This window comes from Sander vitreus, chromosome 10, assembly GCF_031162955.1.
Source record: "Sander vitreus isolate 19-12246 chromosome 10, sanVit1, whole genome shotgun sequence".
In the NCBI taxonomy this organism is placed as follows: domain Eukaryota; kingdom Metazoa; phylum Chordata; class Actinopteri; order Perciformes; family Percidae; genus Sander; species Sander vitreus.
Window position 1 is genome coordinate 22,995,970 of NC_135864.1, and position 22,033 is coordinate 23,018,002.

The 22,033-nt window shown below is 41.9% G+C and overlaps 1 protein-coding gene across 1 annotated transcript; it reads right to left on the bottom strand.

Moving 5' to 3' along the window:
- Positions 1-1,181: 1,181 nt before the first annotated feature.
- On the bottom strand, positions 1,182-21,717 carry adam19b (ADAM metallopeptidase domain 19b). The gene is made up of 23 exons (XM_078260975.1): positions 21,448-21,717; positions 21,077-21,189; positions 20,849-20,919; positions 12,522-12,600; positions 12,230-12,306; positions 9,855-10,056; positions 9,684-9,749; positions 9,119-9,190; positions 8,830-8,996; positions 8,524-8,608; positions 8,136-8,275; positions 7,787-7,964; positions 7,618-7,707; positions 6,343-6,538; positions 5,155-5,263; positions 4,623-4,839; positions 4,316-4,393; positions 3,663-3,771; positions 3,417-3,546; positions 3,193-3,295; positions 2,750-3,091; positions 2,565-2,662; positions 1,182-2,482 (listed from the first exon to the last, which is right to left on the bottom strand). Exons 1-23 carry the CDS (start codon positions 21,566-21,568, stop codon positions 2,476-2,478), a joined length of 2,850 nt encoding a protein of 949 aa, XP_078117101.1. The 5' UTR covers positions 21,569-21,717; the 3' UTR covers positions 1,182-2,475.
- Between the last annotated feature and the right edge of the window lie 316 nt (positions 21,718-22,033).

Sequence of the window (22,033 nt, forward strand, 5' to 3'; positions counted from 1 at the left end):
TTAAATTAAGCCTAAATTCCCCAATATATTTTTCCTATGCAATATTCAGCTGTTCAAGAATGATTATTGTCAAACTCTGGCCTATCCTTATAGAAATGAAAACCCATTTTACAAATTCGGTAACTATTATACAACAAGGTACACAAAATGTTGAGTAGGCTAGTTATCAGGGAACAAATAAGGAAATCATGAGGAACTAACTGACAGTGAACCATTAGTTAATAAGTAACTAACTACTAATCAATTTTATGGAGTAGCTAATTATTAGTTAATGATTAGTTAATTGAGAAACAGGTAAGGTAGAAATCAGGAACGACATAACTGGTGAATCATTCATAGGTAGCCTACTTCCCTAATAATTCCTAATAGAGGACTATAGATGATGAATTACTAGTGAAAAGCACAAGGGTCATTTCTAGTTTTGTGCTGCGCGCAGCTGGTTCAGAGTTAAAAGGGAACACCGCATGAAGAAAGTGGTCAGTACGATCAATTCACAGATAGTCATGAGCTTATCATTACCTAATGATTTATTAATATAGAGGCCTATATCTCCTAGTCTGTTCTCTGGTAACTCAGTATCTACTATATAGTCCTCCATTTGGAATTATTAGGGAAGTACTCCTGAATGGTTCAACAATTATCAAGTCGCTCCAGATTCGTTTGTCAATTAACTTATTTTAACTAATCATTAGCTACTCTACTTGTGTGATTAGGATTTACCAATCACTAGTTCCTCTATTAAATGTGATTAGGATTTACTCATTAACTTAATGTTCACACAAGCAGGCAGTGCTTTATTCGTTCCTCATTTGTTCCCTAGTAACTTAATTCCAACCTTTTTGTAAAGTGTTACCACTAATGTGGTACTACACTCTACAGTTCTATGACAAACAGAATGCATGGAAATACTTTTTGTTCCCCAATTTACCTAATATTATTTATTTTTTTACCAAGCATGTTAGCAGAAACCTGTTAGCAGAAGTACTCAGTACTCAGAAGTACTTAGATACAGAAGACAATAGGCTTGCCTTTTTTCTTTTTAACCATGGGCTAATGCTTGCAGCTATTTTGAAAGGTGTGACAATGCCGGGTCTCTCATTCAGTGAGCTACTATGGAGCCTGCTCATGCATCTAGAAAACAATTCTGGTACGAACAAGATCACATGCATTGACAAAACACAACCAGTTAAAAAGTATAACAGTTTTATTATCACATGTGTTTATTTGAATTCCAGTTTAGGACACAGAGTGTAGCACAGTGCCAGGGTTTGCATAGGTCTGATAAGAAGGTAAAAGATGGCAGCCGATAGATTACAGATCAAAGCAGGTCATCCCCTGGGAAGTCAAATGAACCAGGATTTTAAACAGTACCTAACAGTAATTAGAAGGTGAGTAACAGTAATTACAAAGTTCTCACTGTTACACAGCCTGGAGTATATAGTCTTCTCAGATAGAAGAGTAACTTTATAGCATTTTTGGTCATGAAGGAACTCCCACTGAACAGTTTTAGTCTGACGAACACGCAAAATGTATGGTGCAATTTTGATGTTTAACTGATACATGTTAATAAAACTATGGCTCATATTTCTTTCCCCATATTAAATTATTTGAAACGTTGCCGTGGACAAAGACGACTTCATCACCGATTGTCGGAGACAGCACTAAAAAGATAAGAGTTAGTGTGGGTGCAAATTCACCCATAATCTTCATGAAATACTCACCTTCTGCAGGCTTAAACGCCTTCAGCGGGTGAGTATTTAACACTAGAAAGATTGCTCAAAGTGCAACAATATAACATCACTGGAACAAAACAAATAACAAAACTGAAAAAAATGACATTTCCTGCTACATATCAGACATGTATCTCTCATCATAAGCATATACTTACAGCATGCATTTGGACTTTCACTGGTCCCCATAAAGTCCATAAAATCCCATTCTTATTCACACATAAGAAGCGTAAGCACTTCAATATTGGCATCTTTTCTTAATATAAGACTGATTTACTAATTTACAGCTGATGCTTTTTGGTGTCTCGAAGAGACACTTTAGTAGGCTAGATTGTAAACATTCATTCATTCTTCGTGAATAAATACTCCTGCAACAGTGATTTAACACTGCTGCGCATATGGAATAATATCACATTTCAATCAACTTATGGGATAATAATAACAAAAACTTAAAATCACAGCTTTCGTTGTTTCAAAGTGTGAAAGCAAGCACAAAGGGCTAATTTACAAAACACAGATGAAGCCTAAATCTTGAAGATTTGAGGCTTAAAACATACTCATTGTGATGTGTACTATGACTTGCTGTGATTCCACCATTTTTCCCTCAATACACAACAGTGTACATACACTGCAATCCACATTGTGTCAAGTATTCATCATATCCCACAGTTTCAGCTGCTAATATTCAAAAAGAGGCAGTCCATAATTGGATGTAAGTGGTCGTCCCCAACGTATCCCTGAGCGCTTAGTTTCTAAAAGAAGCAACAACAACAAAAAGAAGTTAACAAGGGGTTAGTATATATTTACATTAGAAAACTCCTCCAGATGAATTACCCGTTTGGCTTTTTCTGTCCAGCAGATGGAGCCAAAGCAGCTTTTCCTCTTTGCAGGCCATTAGTAGTAACCTGCAGGCCTTTCATTTGTTGCTGTTCCTACATCAAAATGAAAAATAAGACATTTCACACTCAGTTATCTAGAACAAAATTGGCTTTACATAAAAACATAAAAAAAAGCCTCACCCCTGACGGCCTGTTAACAGGACAAGGTGGTGGAGGTCTGTTTGGGGGGTCTGGTCGAGGTAACACTGAATGCTGTAAGTGGGTTTTGGCGTCCAGGGAAGGTAAAGGTGGAGGTCCTGAAGGCGGTGGAGGTGCCTTGTTTCGCCTCTGCTCGGTGAGCTGCGCAGATTTAGTGGGAGGTGGAGTGTAACCCTGAGGAGAGTATTGTGTGTGTGGCTGAGGTGTTTGCTCTCTCTGCTCTGCAGTGTACGCAGGAACGGGAGGAGGCTTCACTGCTGGACACACAATAGCGTGTCTGGACCGAGAGGAGCAAGACGGGCTCGGATTAGAAGAGGATTTCCCCTGTGGAAGAAGGCAACCATAACAAAGTTCAGTGGTTTATTCTGTTATTCTCAAACACTAGAGAATGGTATTATTGTCTGGGTCAAAATGGGCTTCTTTACCAGGTGATCCGAGTCCTGTTTTTTTAGCAAGAATGCCGGGTTGGCGTGACCGTTCACATGACTGTTGGCATACAGAGGCTTGCCCTCGACTGGGACTGAACAACTGAGGGTTAAAACACAAATACAAAAAGTACAGATCCATCATGTATACATCCACACAACATAGAAAGTACTTTGCCGGCAGAACTAGTGTATTATTTATTTAACACTCCGGAATGACCTACTTTGGCACTGGAGGTGGAGCAGAGGTTTTTAGTGGGTGGAGTTTATGTCTGTAGCAGCACCAGAGTCCAACAGCAGCCAAAACCACAAAGAGAACCAGGGGGAGGACCACCAGGACTGGAAGGAGATTACCTGTTGGAATATAAAATAGACAAGAGTCAGAAAATGCACAATTTCAAAGAAATATTCTAAAGTTTCAATATATGAAAAACACATTTTCATGTTTGAGAAAAAACTAAGTGTCTCACTGTGGCTGATGACAGGTCCACTGTCTACACTCCCACCTGACCCCTTCTGGTCACACAGAGGAGGAGCCCAGCCCACGTCACAGTGGCAGTTGTGATTGTTGTTGCACAGCTGGTGAAAGAACATATTGCACATTAAAATTACAACAAAAAAGTTTATATTCATTACATTGGCATACAGTTACGGGAATGAATGCCATTTTTGGATTACAGAAGTACATCTGAATCACAAGTCCAAGGTTCAGTAGTGGCATGGAACTAATATAGTGCATTAACTAAACCACTCTACTGAAGCATAATTTCGAGGTACTTGTACTTTACTTGATTATTTCTATTTTCTAATTCTACTTCACTGTATTTGAGAGAAAAATAATGTACTCTTTACTCCAAGACATTTATCTGACAACTATAGTTATGTAATCTACATACCAATCATACTTTTGTACTTTTATTTAAGCAAGATTTGTGACTTGTACTGGAGTGTTTTTACTTTGCTATATTGCTACTTTTAATTAAGTAAAACGATCTAAATACTTATTCCTCTCCTGCCAAGTTTGCCAGCTTTGCATAATAGTTGGCTGGCAGCCAAATCTTTCCCAACACTCCTAGGAAATCAATCTCCCCCGGCATCCTTTCTCACACACACAGGAACTTACCCCGTGTCCATGGCACTTGGCATTGCACTCATCAGCTCTGAGGAAAGATGAATTGCGGCATTCTCCATTGAAGCAAATCTGTTGCATTAAAGACAGGTGTGAGGAAGAGTCACAGAAGAGTTAAAATAGGCAAGTTCCTAATGGTGGTACAATTTTGTCTTCATGAACATTACAAAGATTGGAGCCACAAAGTTAGTACATGACAACAATTAAATGTGGCTTTCTGACACCAACATCTCAAGAGAGAGAGATCAAGACATCTAAAGCATGCTCCCTGCCACAACAAATTCCATTTAGTAAATCTCACCGAGTGTTCGCCACACTTGGTGCCCGTCATGACCAGGCCAGGGTCCAGAGTGTCGCCCTGCCCCCCCTCGTCCCCCTGCCCAGGCTTGTACACATGTGTTCCCATACACTGGATCTTCTTGTTGCCCATACTGACAGTGGTTTCTATGCGAACAGCATTGTTTTCAAGGGGCTTGGAGGCTGAGGTTAAACACTGGATTTTCCCACATTGAGCATCCCTGGCAGAGATAACAAAAAGGGTATCATCAGTTTGGTGAGATTGATCAATGAATGGTACAGAAATTCTAACTTGTCATTCTCAGGAAATGTAGATGTAAATGAACCAAAATGTTTTTTTGTAAGATTATTTTTGGGGCATTTTAGGCCTTTATTTTTGACAGGACAGCTTAGACTTGAAAGGGGAGGGAGAGGGGGAATGACATGCAGCAAAGGGAGTTGAACCCATGGCCGCTGCGTCGAGGACTAAGTCTCTTTATATGGGCTCTACCAGGTGAGTTACCCAGGCGCCCAAACTAAAATGATTTGATCCTCACCTGTCCTTACAGCTCCTGTACTTCCCCAACACATCTTTGCCGCAGTTCCCGTACATGTCCCCGGCTTCGTTTACCTTCTTAAAACACAGGTCAGGGGCCGGACGGCCATCTGTTGTCGAAGGAGAGACAAGATGGTCAGAAACACATAAATATGGCCGCACATACACACACAATAACACACACATGCAGTAAATGCATGCACAGTGGGTTATGTGACCACCTGATGGAGACCAGATGGCATCTCTTACTGTTCTGTGTGGCTCCTGTTGTTCTACAAAGGCTCTCCAGGGAGGCTCTGTCACAACGTGAACATGGACGCTGTCCAATACCAATCCCTAATCCTGTGACCCACTGAGGACTCATCTCTACCTAGCCTCTCTGCTTCAACATGCACTGGATTGTTAACTGCTTTATCTGCAGTTCATCTCTTGGGCACTCCCGAGGTGCCCTTGAGCAAGGCATATAACCCCTAACTGCTTGGGGCGCCTGTCCATGGGCAGCCCCCTCGTTCTGACATCTCTCCATTTAAAGCATATCTGTAGGAACTGTTTGCATGTGTATTTCGGGCCTGTGTATAATACACAGGGAGAAAATATTGAATTTCCCCTCAGGGATTAATAAAGTATGTATTCTTCTTCTTTAGGGAGAACACAGAAATAAATCCCTCATTGATAAATATATAAATGGAGGTATTAGACTGTATTAGTTTTAGCTTAGTGCAGAGTTGTAAGAGTTGGGTGACATTTAAGCTGATTATCCCATCAAACCTATTATCATCCCAACAAAACAATAGAAGAATAGGCTCAGGAACTCTCTCCTAGGCTCTCCTTTTTGGAATTCCTTAACTTAACTGATGATACTGATCAATCTGATGTGTAATCTATATAAATATAAATAAACACTGTTTCAGTGTCACGTGCCAGGAATGTATGTGGCACAACGCATTTTTGCATTTGGGAATTAAATACAAAATGTAATGTCCAATTTGCAAATATATTTGACTATAGCTTGAAGATGAACACAGAAAAATTCCTCAATGACATAAATATCTAATTAGAGGTATTAGACTGCATTAGTTTTAGCTAAGTGCACCCAATAATTGCAATAATTTACAATACTGTAAACATGTACATATACCACCTTATAGAACAAAAGACTTATAGATTAGTCATTATTCAGTTTACCCACCCTGTCCCCAGAGAGAGTGACACTGCTGCTTCAGGGTGAGACACATGCCGGTGTAACAGTAGGCCTGGCCGGCTGCGCATGACGTGCCATCCACTAAATAGAAATTAGCAGGACAAGACTCTGCCTTCCCATCGCAGTACTCTGGCAGGTCACAGGACCCCGAGGGAGCACGACACAGCACACCTGGGCTCTTCAACTGGACAGTGAGAGATGGAGAGGGGGAAGAGAAGTTTAGGAAACACACTGAGATGAGAAGGACGACAAAAAAAATGATAGTAAGAATTAGCCCAGGAGCAGTGGTGGAATGTAACGAAGTACAAACACTTTGTTACTGTACTTAAGTACATTTTTCACGTATCTGTACTTTACTTAAATAGTATCAATAGTGCATACGTTTGACTTTTACTTCGTTACATTTTGCAGCAATTATCTATACTTTCTACTCCACTACATTTCTACAACGTTCCGTTACGTTTTCTGATCAGTTTTCCCCCTGCCAAAACGTCTTCCTGAACGTCACACATTTGCAGTCCGCAGGGAAGCCTTCAGCAGCGGCTCCTGCACTGCCACGCCACCAAGACCCACCTTTCAATAGCATTTATTGGCCAGGCGCGTACCGCTCCCGGTACTACTGCTGCTCCTGTTACTGCTGCTGCTCCCGATACTCTGCTGGATCATATGTGAAGCATCCGTTCACATAAGGTTAATGTACAACCCTGTATATTTATCTTAAAAACACTCCCGGTCCTCCTCAGCTGTGAAGCCGCGTACTTGTTGTCTAAGCCCGTGTGTTCTCGCTAGATAAATGTGTGCAGCATTCACTGTCCCGTGGGAAATAATGCAAAGTCGAGCTTCATGCAGATCACCCTGATAACCAGAATTGTAAGTCAGAATGTAAACTGGGCCACAGATGGTAAGCACAATTAAATTAACCTAAAACTAACTTAATTAAAATTTCACAGCCCATAGGCCTACTGTTTCTTTTTTAATTATTAGAATATAGACATTAAGAGAATAAATCGTTACGCAAGTACTTGTACTTTTAATACTTATATAGTACATTTAAAATCAGGTACTTTTTACTTTTACTTAAGTAGGATTGCCATTGTGGTACTTCTACTTTTACTAAAGTAAATATGTCTCTGGTTATTTGTACTTTTACTTAAGTACTGAGAGTCAGTACTTCCTCCACCACTGCCCAAGAGACACATAAGTCATAAAAGGATTTTTGTGTTTCTCTTTGATTAGATGATGGTCAGTTTCTCATGTTAGTACCTTGCAGTTATGGCAGCAGACGCCATGCGCACACTCAGCTCCAGCTTTCAGAGTGCAGCTGTTGGCATTACAGCAGGGACTGGTACACTCCTACACACACAAAAAACATGGCACATTGAGTCCTGGCCAAAAAACGTACAAGGAATATATATACTGCAACACAACAAACCTCTTCTTCTCCACAGTCACATTCTTCTCCATCCTCCAGGTAACCGTTGCCGCAGCGCTGGCCTCCGTACATGGATCTGGTGTTTGGCAAGTTGAAAAGACACTTCCCTCCTCCAGAGCTCAGGTAGCTCCTCAGCTCCTTCAGGTTGCAATCATTGAACACACGTGGAAATGGATGCCTGGTTCGTGATGAGGAAGAAGCACAAACACAGTATGGACAGTAAGGCTTGGTTCACACAATTTTTCATTAAATATTATGTCATTTTTCAAATCTTCTGTTTTTCTAGCCATTAGTTTAATAATTTTTTTTTATTTTTTATTATTGGTCGTATTTCATTTTTGTATCGCACCCAGTAGCAGCAGCCATGATGCAACCTCCGTCTTCGGCCCTCGCCTGGCAACAGCCTGTACTGTCGTGGCTCATGCCGAAGTTGTGGCCCATCTCATGTGCCATGGTGGCAGCTACACCCACAGCTGACTCGGAGTGGTCCTATTCAAAAAAAGGATCAAATATTACTTAAAAAAGTAAATTCCTTAGGGAGGTGGCGAACAATATTTTATGCTATATATTTCTCGTGGCATTCTGTCATTGCTGGATACGTGCCGGCGTTCCACTATACTGACCTAAATTACTATTGGCCCGTTGTACCACCTGAGCTACAGCCACCCCCATCTGGATGGGTTCTCTACTCAAGTGCACGCAGAGGATTAATGTTTGTTTAGACTCTCGTCTCTCACCGTGTTCACTCCACCGGACTGGTAGTCGGAGCACATAGCTTTGAGAGGTGCCAGCCCGATGGTGGTGCCCTGGAACCCCCTCCCCCTGGAGACACAAAACGCCACTGGTGATTAGTTCCAGCTGGACAACGGCCCACTGGGATACAACTGGTGATGTTTATTGTCTCACGCAATAAAGATAAAATCTATTAAGAGATCTACCCCACGGGACAGGGGACTTAGAGGAGATAGTATAGGGGGGACACTAGCGTTGGAGAGGGTGAAGAATGACAAATGGGAAGATTAGTGGGAGACGGGGACACTGACGTGATGAGCTGAGCGTTGTCGTTGGGGAGCGTGCGGAGCTGTTTGCCTCTCCAGGACAGGAAGGCTGCCAGAGTGCTGTGAGGGTTGTCTGAAACACTGATCATGTCCTGGCTGGTCCACACCTCCAGACCGATTAATGCCACACGGATGCTCAGAGCCTTGTAGTACTGTGGTTGTGGACAGAATATAATCACACAAAAATCTCACATTTGACTTGTCAATACTAGATAAAGGCCTCGTGAACCAAATGTGTCGGTTTGTGGTTTTCATGCTTCACATCAGATGTTACCTTGTCAACCAAGTTGGCCGCTTCCAGTAATTTCTGTTTGGTCTTCTCAAGACTACTCCCATGCTTCTCAAACTGCCAACGACATAAACCACATTGAACACAGACACATGACACACCCACACTCTGTTTTACATCCTCCCAAACCTCAAAAGGGGGATTCAGAGCTTTATATTTACAATAACTAGCTCTAAATAGAGTGATGGGTGCAATTTACTGACACTGTTTTCTATATTTAGGTTTATTACAATGCTGTATAAGGCAGACATTTACTATTTATACTGCATATAAATAGCTCATAAGACAGACAACCATTCACACTCACATTTTCACCTACAGTAATGAGTCAACAATTAACCTAACCTGCATGTCTTTGGACTAGTTCACAACAGACTACTGGAAATGATGCTGTATGGTAAGTATGATGATAAGTATCTTGTGATGCTTAATTCAGCCGACAACTACTTTCACATATGTGGGAGCACATCCTGTACTCCCACATTTAATGGTGTCATAAAAAAATGTTTATGTCCCTACAAAGTGACTAAATTCACAACTATGTCCTCACCTCAGCCTTGTCTGCCACTATCAGCAGCTCTACGTACTTCATATTCTGGTTCAGGTCCCTTTTTTCCTGAAAATGGAGACAGAACAGTTTAATACAGAATATAGTCATGCTTTGTGTCAAACTTGCAAAGGGTTTCAGGCATCGTTATGAGTCCGTCCTGTCCCAACGCACCCTCCCGCTCCGTGGTGACATCATCCCATGGATGAAGTTGTTAAGCCCTTCCTCATGCTCCTTGTTGCCATGGTGATGCCGGCAGCTACCTCTGGGTAGATGGAGACTCTTGGCTCTGAACACAGCGTGCTGCTGTGCACCCGTGGAAACAGGAAGAGGCTCTATCAGGTAGCTGATGCTTGTGTTCAGAGAAATCAGTCCCCTGGGGAAACAAGACACTACTGTTGGTTCCATCAAAACATAGCTCGAGAAAATCAATGTGGACCAATTAGGTTGCTGTCTGTCGGTCTGTCTGCACGCTGTGATATACTGTGGAAATCATAGTTTCTATTGCAAACACTGTAAATACATTTTCATACATCATATTTAAATGTAACTTGCAACAGTAATCCTTAATTGCATTGTCAAACTGAAGCGTGGGTAATATGTTTATGGCTGCACGTCAGATCGGGATTTTTTTTATTTGGCTTTGGGGGTTTTACGGATGGGTGAAACAGAGCAAAGTGTCTCAGGCGATTTACTGCTGTTTATGAATGAAGATCAGCTGGGGCAGGCAAAGCGATAGACAATCCTCTGGCTTCTTCACAAAAACCCTCATGAACATAGACGTTTATACACAAACACACGAGCATGCACTCCGCAGCAGGTCAAGCAGCTGTAGAAAACATCTGGAGAGGTCAAACGCCCACATGTCAATGTCCCTCTTTGCTGCGTTTGCATTTCTCCAGAGAATCTACATTAGTAGGAAGACGTATTCATTCATCGTCCTCCAGATGCAGAGCGCTGATCCCACGCAAACACACATATGGCTATGATTTCTGTCAGTGCTTGCCAGTTCCTTCTTTGTTGCCGGTCTCTCTGAGTGTTTCTAGCAGGAAGGGTCAGCTGTCTTGGTCCACACCAGGAGAACACACAGGATCTCCGCACTGAGCTGTACTCAATGGACCAGCTCTGGAGCCAATGACCTACTAACCTACTGCACTGCACAATACACTACACACAACTGTTTCCTGTCAGCTTATCTCATCTAATCAGCCATGGTTTGATCACAGGCTGGACAGTTGTGCAGGCTTTGGTTACATCTTCTTTTCATCGACAAAATGATGTTCACAATGATCTTATGTCTTAGGGAAGAAGGTTCGGTTGACCCTGATGCATGGATCTTTTTGTATGGATCTTAAAATGGCAACGAGTGCATCTGCACTTAAATAACTTGATAACATGGTTTCTGTAATCAGGGATTATCAGATAGATATTGGCCAGGTATTAGTGTAAACAGGTTTTTATTCAGCTGATAACATGTATGAACATTGAAGATAAGGAAAGTAGTAGTCTCGCTTTGCCAGACCTTCCTCCACAGCGCTGCGGAGGAGGGTCTGGCTAGTCCACACAGCATTCCGGGATGGGAGAAAAACATACTGTGGTTTATTGGCATTTCTTTAAACCGATCACAGTCGTCTTGGGCGGCACTAAATGCCCGACAGAGCCACGGTGCCACTGCAAAAATAGCCTCGAGAAGGAACTTGTTTTGGTGGAACATGTGACAGAAAACTCAGATTGGACAGATAGTCTAGCTAGCTGTCTGGATTTACCCTGCAGAGATCTGAGGAGCAGTTAACCATAGTCCTCAGAAATCCACCGGAGTTTAAAATTACAACTCAAAGAAAGCGGAAGGTGACGGACATCCGGGCGAAAAAGAGCCTGATCCGACGGATATTCTGGCAGCACCGGAGCAATCCCAGAACTGGAACGTCGTGTTTGTAAAGTAGGAAAGTTAGTGATGTTCGGAGCTGTGAAAATGTCTCAACATTTGAACAAATGTCCTTGTCTTTTTTGGCAAGTTGACCCAACTAGGAAATGTTGAACAACAGTAACTTATGTATTACTGTATGTTCTGTAGACAGGTATTCTATCAATGACTTAGAAAACAGTGAGGACATTGCTACGCATCCATAAATTCTGTTTTGTTGGCTTAAAGTGTTTTCACGTCAGCTGACAAACAAATAAACTGAGGCTGTAAAATTAGCATTAATGGAACTAATAGCTTTATTTATAATTTATAGAGTGGGTGGTGCCAACATATCTTTAATAAGATCAATCACAGATGTCATCCCAACAAGATCTGCAGCACTAACTCCCTGCTCCCCTGAGTATTGGGAGCTCTGTTTCGTGCAACTCTTTACTGCTTTGCTGAAGAAAAGTCCTCTTCCGTGCTGTTAAGTTAGTAGCTGTCTTCACAAATAGATTGGCACTTTTATGGGATGTAGTCTTATGGGAGACTTCTTAGAATTCTAAGAAATGTCTTTCACTATTGGGAACCAACTCAAAATATTTAAAAACTATATGAATACAACCCGTGGTGGGGTTTTACTTACCTGAGTCCTGAGCATGTGCTAACAGCAACACTTGAGCCTTCCATACCAAGAACCTCCCCATGGTAGAAACAGTGTCCCTGGAAGAAAAAAGACAATGAATGCTCAACACACAGCTCTCTATGTAGAGAAGCAGGGTAGTGCAGTGAGAAGAGAGACCAGAGAGGCTTGTTATATGGCCTGCTATACTGCTGCCATAGGTTTTGATTAACTGCATTGACATCTATTTCTCTTCTATGATCATTTACAGCTCCCCGCTACAGTTTAAGAGCATCAAACTGTTTCATGGACTTACAGTGCTGGCAGGAGAGGAGGACTTGCGGCCTCCATCGGGAGTGTACCATATTTCCTGATACCCAGGGGCCAACAGCTGCCTGGTGAAAGACGGCACAAACTCAGAGACAATTTGCAAGAGAATATATGTAGCGTCAGACGTTCAATCTTCTGAAACAACAACATTATGGTGGTACAATGGTGAAAAAAAAAGTACACAGCAAAAGCTGTAGGAAACAGGAGATAGATAGAAGAAGACAGAAGTTTCTCCAGCAGCCCACAGCTCATAAAACATTAACTCTGACAGAGACACTCTACAAAAAACCAGACTGCTTTAAATATTTAGTCACAGATCCTGGCAGAGATAAGAGCAAATACAAAGAGTAATGTGGGAAAGTGTTTGGATTGTAATAAAATCCATATGTACCTTTCCCAAATGACCCTTTTTACTTTCTGTAAAGTATAGCTGAAGTAAGAGATGGTAACTTCACTATGCTCAGAGTTTAACTTTGTTGGTATGTTCAGACCACATTTGTTTGACAGAGCTATTATTTACTAATGTCCTCCTATTCTTCTCTATATAAGCCTACTGGAATTTCTCCATGAGTATGCAATACAGACTGCACAGGAGGATTTTGATAAATCAGGGAAACATACACACACCGAGAGAAACATTAATTTTATTGTGGTAAAACATTCCTCTAACTCTCTGTGTGTTTGATTGAGTGAGTGTCTTCAGACTACCAGCACAATATTTACATCTCGTACAGATGCTTGTTTTCCTGCCTTTCTCCTTCCAAATCTGTCTCAATCCATCCTTCCTGTTTTCATTCATAAACTTGGCCTGTCTCACAGCTGGTTTGCTTTTGCTCCGTCTTTCTAAATCTCCCCCCACAGTCAAACTCAGATCCATCAAACAGGCTGTAACTGTGGTGAAATCAAGCTGGAGAGAAACCTGCATGTGGTGCTGGTTGAAAGAGACTGGACTTAAGTCTTAAATAAATACGAGATAGACCTTAGATGTCCCACTAAGATTTTATTATTTATCATGTATCATCTTCATCTATTTTACATTTAAGCCAGCTTGTAGCTTTACCTCTGGGTAATATCTATGCATTAATTAGGCTAACTGTTATTCTTTTCATCTTTGCTGTTGCACATTTGTGCAAATCATTAGGTTGAAGCTAAATGAATAGTTCACCATTTTGGAAAACAAACTTTTTTCGCTTTCTTGCTGAGAGTTAGATAAGAAGATCAATACCAATCTCATATCGGTGTCCTTTAAGTTCAATGCTACAGCCAGCCTGGCTAGCTTAGCTTAGCATACAGACTTGAAACAGGGGGTAAGAGACTTTGCAACTTTTTGTACGTATTAGAGAAATGAAATAGCTTTAGAGATGATAGTAGCTGGATTTTGTTATAGTTTGAGAGAGCCCGGCTAACTATTTCTCCCAGTTTTAGGTCTTTATGCTAAGCTAAGCCAATCAGCTGCTGATTGTGGCTTGATATTTAGTGCACTCACAGGAATGGGGCTATCTATCTTCTCATCCAACTCTCGGCAAGGAAATGAGTAGGCGTATTAACCCAAAATGTCAAACTATTCCTTTAAAGGATGATAAAGACAAATGAAGGGATGATGGGGATTTTCCTTTTTTTCTTCCATCAGATGCCCCGAAGGAGACAAGCCTCTTGAATCAATGGCAGCCTGTTGATGAAATCAGCCACAAAGCAAGTCAAAGACAGAAAAAGTCTGCTTCATCCTTTAACAGATTACTACTCTGGAGTTAGAGGGGGGACTGATTGTATGTGTATACGTACACACACACACACACACACACACACTAAGAGAATACTTTAAAAAATGATCACTCAGTGGTAATGTATCCGGCTGATGTCACCCTAAACGGGGTAAACCCCCCTCCACCCGTATTGTGATTTGACCTTCTAAGTGCATTTATAGACTTCCTCTAGTTTTCCTGCTTCTGTGACTACCCGAATATTCCCATCATGCTCTCTTCTCATCTGTATATCCCTTTCTGTCGCTCTAACAGGCAGAATGAATGGCAGTGGCTGATGATTGACTGAGCTTTTCCCACAGCAGATCGCTTCATCCACGAGGAGACACATGACTCTCCTCCATTCTCCCTTATTCTCCCATGCCAGTCAGCACCTGTGTACACTCGTAGACTGATGACTATATAGCCTGCTGTCATGTGATATATAGACACAACATGCCATTAACAAATCCATTGCCACTACTGAAAGCACAATACCAGCATAGTTTTAGGGTTTTAGTTTTGTCTTGTTTTCAACACAACTAAAAATGCTGATGAAAAGTCGAAAACCTAGCCATGCATTTGTGACATTTAGACATGGTTAGTCTCTTTTATTGTAGGTTAAATACCGGTGATTTGTGGTTGTGAAACCATGCATCTGTCATCCGGCATGAAGAAACAACCACAGGAACCACCCAAAATAATCTGCAGGTGTAAACAGTGTTGTTTCAATTTGCCTCATCAGTATCTCCAGTAGTAAAAAATATATATAAAAATATAAATTAAAAAAAATAAAAATAATTAAAAAAATATATATATATATATATATATAGTTCTAAAAGTTCTGGTAAATAGATTAACTGTGTGATAAGAATATGAGGACAACTGCAAAGCACATGCAGTTATGCATGGACAACTGCAAAGCATATGCAGTTATGCATGATGTCATTGGTTCAGCTCTGCAAACTCTGAATGATTCTAATCAGTATCTTGCAGTATTTTGCTGCTTTCTGTTGCACTGCATGGCTTGTTGCAGTTGAAAATTAGCCAGCTGGCTTATACTGGCACAATTACAGAAATTCTGATTGATGTGCATGGTCCTTATGAATTAAATAAAGAAATGAAAATTCTAATTTACTCAGACGTCTATGACAAAATACATTGAATCAGTTTTATCTGGTCTAGCAACAGGTGGCGTATAACTAGTTACGCTGATTTTGTTGCCAACAATATTTGGGGAAATTCACATATTCGCTTTCTTGCTGAGAGTTGGTTGAGACAATTGATACCACTCTCTGTCTGTAGGCTTAAAGGTGCAGTAGGTAAGACTTATAAAACTAACTTTCTGTCATATTTGCTGAAACTGACCCTATGTTCCAGTAGAACTACATGAAGCAGCTAATTAAAAAAGAAATCCGGCTCCTCTGGCACCACCTACCAGTGGTAGTGTGATTTGCACAAATCCACCGCTCCCTGTTCAGATGCACCAATCAGGGCCAGGCGGGGTGTCTAACTGCCTGTCAATCACTGCTCATGCACACGCATTCATTCTCCCTTGTGGGGGGGAGGGGCTTAGGAGACCGTTTTGGGCTTTAGCAGAAAGGGGGGGAGGGACTGATAAGTTGTCGATGTTCAAATTTTTTGGCTAAGTCCTGGATCTTCACAATCCTACCTACAGCACCTTTAATATGAAGCTACAGCCAGCGGGCAGTTATCTTAGCTTTAGCATAAACACTTTAAACAGGGGGGAAACAGCTAGCCTGGCTCTGTCCACTGATAAATGATAATGAAAAAATCGGTCTAGCAGCACCTCTAAAGCTCTCAGGTTAACCCCTTATATCTGTGTTTCTACAGAAGTGTACGGGCAGGACTACTTCTTGAGCAGCTGCAGTGACCTCCAAGGGTCTTATTGTCACCCTGAGGCTGCCAGACAACCAGCTGTGACTGGGATTAAACAAGCAAGATATCATGAGTTAATCAGCTTTAGAGGTGCTATAAGGAAGATTCTGCTACCTTTAAACAGAGCTAGCCGAGTCTGCGTTTCCAGTCTTTATGCTAAGCTAAGCTAAGCTGCTGCTGGCTGTATTGCATATTTACCGTACAGACGTAAAAGTGGAAATGAATTCTCATCCAACTTTCGACAAGTCTAAACCACAAACACCCTTGGGATATACCATACCCTTGACTCTAATATCATTTTGGTAAATGCTGTGAGAGCTTTCAAATCAAGACTGCAAACCCCTCTGTGTGACGGCGGGAGAGCTCCACCGAGTTTGGATGTTGTCCAGTGTCCAGACAGATGCTGGGATTGAGGAGCGCAATACTGGCTGAATCAGGGCTGTCTGGCAGTGAGGCTGAGACAAAGGCTTGGTTCAGCCTCATGAGGGGAGAGAAGGGGTGGGGGAGTAATGCTAATGTACTTGGGAGATAGTGAGGGAGGGAGCGAGGAGTAGGGGACGTGGGGTAATGCATTAGGGTCAGTGGGTCGCATTCTCTCATAGTATCAGATGACATCACGGCACGCGGGTGGAGGCAGGGAGAAAGCTGACGCAAAGTCAAAGTACCACTCGGCAACGGATGATGAAAAGGCTTTTATTGCACAGGGAGGAAAATGTACTAGTTGTGTAAAGCCCCGTGTGTGTGTGAATGTTTCCCCAACACACAGGCTAACACACATGCCTACATTAAGACTTCAAAGCAGACAGGACCGAGCCAATGTGAGACTAAACATAGAAACAAGGACAAGCGAATGCGTCCCTGCTCCCGAGACCTGTGATCCATCAGGTCAGCCTTGTTTGTGTTCTTTTGGCCTGCTGTGTGTGTGTGTGTGTGTGTGTGTGTGTGTGTGTGTGTGTGTGTGTGTGTCGTCTGTCTGCATGTGGCCACAGTCTCCCAAACGCTGACCGCAGAGAGCGCGTGGGAGATGTATACTTGCACTAGAGCCCTGGGGAATATCACACAAGGTTAGGGAAGGAAAGAAATGAGAAAGAATGGGGTGCTAGTCTTTAAAGTGGACAGTGGAAGACATACGAGGTGAGGGCGAGAGGAGAGGAGAGGAGAGGAATAATGATGTGTACATTTCCCAAGGGAGTGCTTCATTCAGGTTCATGCACTTAAGGGTGTGCAGGAAGAGCATTATGCAGAAAAACAGAGAAAGTCATGTAGAGGAGGAAGCAAGAATATCCACACGATTCATATCTGAACCAAACGCACATAGCTCACACCCAAACTGACCCCAACTGTCGCTACTTTCCATGACCTTTTCTCACCTCAACCCTTCTCCTCTGGTCCATCATTCATTTTCTTACACTGTTTTCTTCTCCCTCTGTTTTTACATCCCTTTTCCTTCCCTCTGAGTCAGCACACTAGCCGCTGCCTGGCTCTTAACCAAATCAATCCTCTACGCGCGCACCGCAGCCTTTCATTAAGATAAAAGCTATATAAAAAAAGGGGAGGGAGCATGGCAGGGGAGGGAGTAAATGGATTAAGTTTGTACTCCAGCCACTGGGAGTACTGATGCTCACAAGCATTCAGAGCTATATTTCTCCAGGTTCTGATTAACTGATACATTAAGTCAAAAGTAGATGAGGTGGACTGGAATTCAAAGGGAGAGAGCGGAAAAACATGAGATGTAAAATGCCACAGGAGTATAAACAGAAAGACAAGATCAAGACCATCTCACAGCTAGTTTGGGATCTTCCTTATCTGCTGCCTGTCAGAGTTACAATTTCAGGGACAATGAGGACAAGAGGGAGTAGCCAGAACACAAACATGGACACTGGCAGCATTTTCTCTGGCTTCTCTCCAAAAGCAGACATTGATCTTCACTTACACAAACTGCTGTCTTTTTCACCCCCCAGATAGTCTCACATAGCTAAATGTGTCTCCACATTAGGCCAGCAGAGGATAAATCAAAAACCCAGTAACCCAGTGTGGGATTTGCTGTTTAGGCTGAGAGGGGAAACACTGGCTGGTGGTAATGGATGTACAAAAAGGAGGCGGCAAGCTCTTTCTTTCAACGTGACATGTGAAAGATATTGGGGTGGGGAGGGAGGCTGAACTTTATGGTTCAATGTTTAAAAAACACAAAGGCCCTCCAAAGAGTTACTAACATTTTTAATGGAATCCTTCCCTCGACTTAGGAAAACATCATCTCTCTTAATATCTCAAGATATAATCAGTTAATCATATAAACTTAAGGTGCATAAAAACTAATTCAATAAAAATGTTGTATGTTTGTGGAACAGTAGTTCTTATAATATGCACCAAATTTGCAAATTTTGAGTCAGTAGTGCTGTCAAACGATTCAAATACTTAATCGCGATTAATCGCATTAATGCCATAGTTGACTCGCAAGTAATCGCACATTTTTATCTATTCTAAATGTCCCTAGATTTCTTTTTGTCCCATTATTTTTTTCTAATTTTAATGCTCTTATCAACATGGAAAAGTGGATCGGCTTGCTTTGTGCAAATGTGCTTCTGTCTGAAGTCATCCATTGTCGCCTGGCTTTGATGAGGGGGCGGAGAATTCTCATCAGCTGTGTACTTGTCCATCAAGTAGGTATTTCAGACTGGACGTGCTGCGATGATAGCTCAGTTCACAAGGACAAAACACACAGATCACTTTGGTCTTGTCAATGGAACCATTTGGCAACTTTTTAAAAGTAAACTTTCCATTCAGAATCTTATTGGCATCCATTTCGGCGTCTCGCGCTCGCCATCCACTCAAAACGTAACGTTAGCCCACTACTCTTTGGCCCAAACAAGTGTGTGCGGCGTGCCTGTTGTTTTGTTTCCGGTCTAGCTAGATCCGGTGTGGTGTTGTAGTTTTTCTAATGTTACTAGTTGTTGCAACAGCATGTGAAAAAAACTACAAAGTTTGCTAGGCCAAAAAGAACGTTAATCTTGCGCTAAAAAAATTGACGGCGTTAAAATGGGTTTGCATTAACGGCGTTAATAACGTGTTTAACTGACAGCACTATGAGTCACCAAACATTACAGCTAGAGTTGGGTACCGTTCTCATTTGAGCAACGGTACCTTTTTCCGGTACTTTGCTCTCTCTGTAATAACAAAAATGTGATTTCAGTTATAAGAAATGAGTCAAAATGTCTCAATTTTGACATTGCTATTTATTTAGAACATTTTCTTATTTAATTACAACATTCTACACACCACACAAACTTAAACCTCTCCCTACCTGCCTCTAATCATTTTCGTACAGTCCCTTAGTGAATTGCGACATCCAAGGGTACAAGTGTAAGGAGGCTGAAGCTTAAGTAAATGAAACAGAAAAGAGTATTTACATGATCAATAAAGCTCTCAGACACAGTATATTACAGAATCAATACTGAGGAAGTGTGGGGCACATATAAAAACTATGTCTGTTTTTACTTGAAATCCTTTTGGATGCCTTATCATTGAAAATGCAATTAACAATTGGTTTAATTTCTACAATTCATTTTTCTAAATCATCTCAGTACCTGTCCTATTCTTCACATCACCTCACTCCTACTCTAACTGTAACTGGAGCAGAAGTGACGAAATCTTAACAGCTTTCCTGTTCCAGGAAACAGTCGAGAAGTTGCACAAAAATGGTGTCAAAATATATTTGACAAGAAATTAGAATTGTTCTACTGCATTGGATTCAACTTCAACTATTTCCTCTTTCTAGGAACAATCTGCAAATATAGCTATCAGTTAGCACAAGCTCTACTACATGTTTTTGTTGAACTCAAAAAGACTTTATCAAATGTATCCAAACTAACTTTCTGTCTTTCCTCGTCTCTCTCTCTGTCCCTCTCTTTTAGGAGGACAAACGCTGTGTGTGATTGATTAAAATTCCTTGCCCAGGAGGACATCTAACAGTGTGACCACCTGCTGGGGAGGGAGAGCGGGGGGGATCCCTTAGGGGACGTCCAGTCAGACACAGCGGAGTCGTGCTTTGTTAATGTGTGTGCCTGTGAGTGAATGAGTGACGGAGAGAGCAACTGATAGTAACAAATGGACTTCATTTCTAATGTTCATAAAAGCTTCCCATTTCACTTGTGGGCTGGCTCAAATCCAAAAGTGATAAACCACAACTCCGACATCTCCACTGCTCCAGTCCTCCCTGCTGTCCCGCCCAGTGATCGCGCTGTCCATTAAACCAGGGAGATACTTCCTATCATCATCCCATTGTTACTGGACAGGAACCGCTCCATCAGATTACAGGATGTTAGGTGCAGACGCACAGTCTTACTTCCTGTTTGCCCAAGGCACACAGATCGGGTGTCAACCCTCTGTCGTCCAAAACCATCAACCTCCTTTCCTCCCTTCATCTCCCCTCTCTGTCCCCACAGGGCCACTGACCTTATAAATGTGTCTATGTGACAGCTAACATCTGGTCAAATAAACGGGGCTAGCATCTTCTGGAAGTCTAAGAATACAAAACTCAATGTACAGTCACATGGGAACAGTTTGGTACAGGCGACTATTTTTTGGGGGGCTTTTGACTCATTTTGGTACATTCATACTACTTAAATCTTTTGTAGGAAACACAAAGGAGGTGTACTGCACTTTTAAAATCACTCACTCATTTTTCTCCAGGTGTAGTTTTAGTTCCCGGCCTTCAGCTGAGATCAGAACCTGTGCCTTTGCAGGATGCTGGGAGGAAAACAGAGATTGCAGCAAGTGAGCAAACAAAAGCTGACTTGACATGTGGCAAAATTATGAAAATCAGTTTTGGGGTTTTTTTTAATTTTTTTTTTATAATTTGGACAGTGAAATGAACAGAGAAACAGACAAAGACAGACAGACTCACCTCTTTGTCGGCAGACCTCGTGTGTCTGTGAGGATGCAGCCATGTGGGATATGTAATCTCATAATTCTGTACATGATCAAGGATGCTCCTCAGTGAACCCTGCTTATGTTCTCCTTATGAAAAAGGCGGAAACATGACACATGTTGTAGGTGGTCTGCAGCATATAGGCACTTTAATGACCTAGGCTATTGATTTTTTTTTTTAAATTATTATTATTGACATTGACTAATATTAACATTATGCATGCACAAGTGACATTTGAAATTTAAATTTAAAAAAAAAATGCAATCCAATGCACTGTCGGTTCCAGTTTTTCCAACACATGTACAACTCCAATGTCAGCCATCGCTCCAGGAAACAATCAGACTCACCATTGTAAAGAGCGCCTTCAGATACAGCAGCAGCCTCAACACGGTGCAGGAAAACTAAGAGACACAGACACAGAGAGGACTGCACAGCATCGGGCGGAGGAGTGCGCGCTCCTGGACGCATTCTAACAACAAGCGGCGGCTCCAAATGAATCTGCTGACCTGAGACATAAATGTGCGGTAAACTAGCCTGGGTGTTTCACGACCGATGGAGAAGACGCCGCCGGTGTGACATCGCGATACGGCCGCTGCTAGCTCGTCTGAATGAGATGCTTGCAGTCAGACCGCGGGGCGCACATCTCTCTCATTCTCAACCCCTCCCCTTCGTTGGCACACACACGCACGCACGCACGCACGCACGCACACACACACACACACACACACACACACACACACACACACACACACACACACAAGATATGATGAAAACATGTACGAGTGAGCAACAAGACACTGAAATCACGGTTAGACTAATATAAGAAATGCAATGAGGCGATGTGGGCCACTTTAATGGAGCATTATAGCTCATTTTAGCTCATTTTAAAGGAGAAATACGCAATTATTCGTGTGATCTATATATATTTTTTTA

Bases quoted from the DNA above. Each gene is read 5' to 3' on its own strand.
- adam19b (XM_078260975.1), bottom strand. From the start codon at position 21,568: ATGCGTCCAGGAGCGCGCACTCCTCCGCCCGATGCTGTGCAGTCCTCT. The intron at 8,997-9,118 runs GTAACATCTGAT...CCACAACCACAG, and splicing joins CGGCCAACTTGGTTGACAAG to TACTACAAGGCTCTGAGCAT. The intron at 3,547-3,662 runs GTGAGACACTTA...ATATTCCAACAG, and splicing joins TGGACCTGTCATCAGCCACA to GTAATCTCCTTCCAGTCCTG.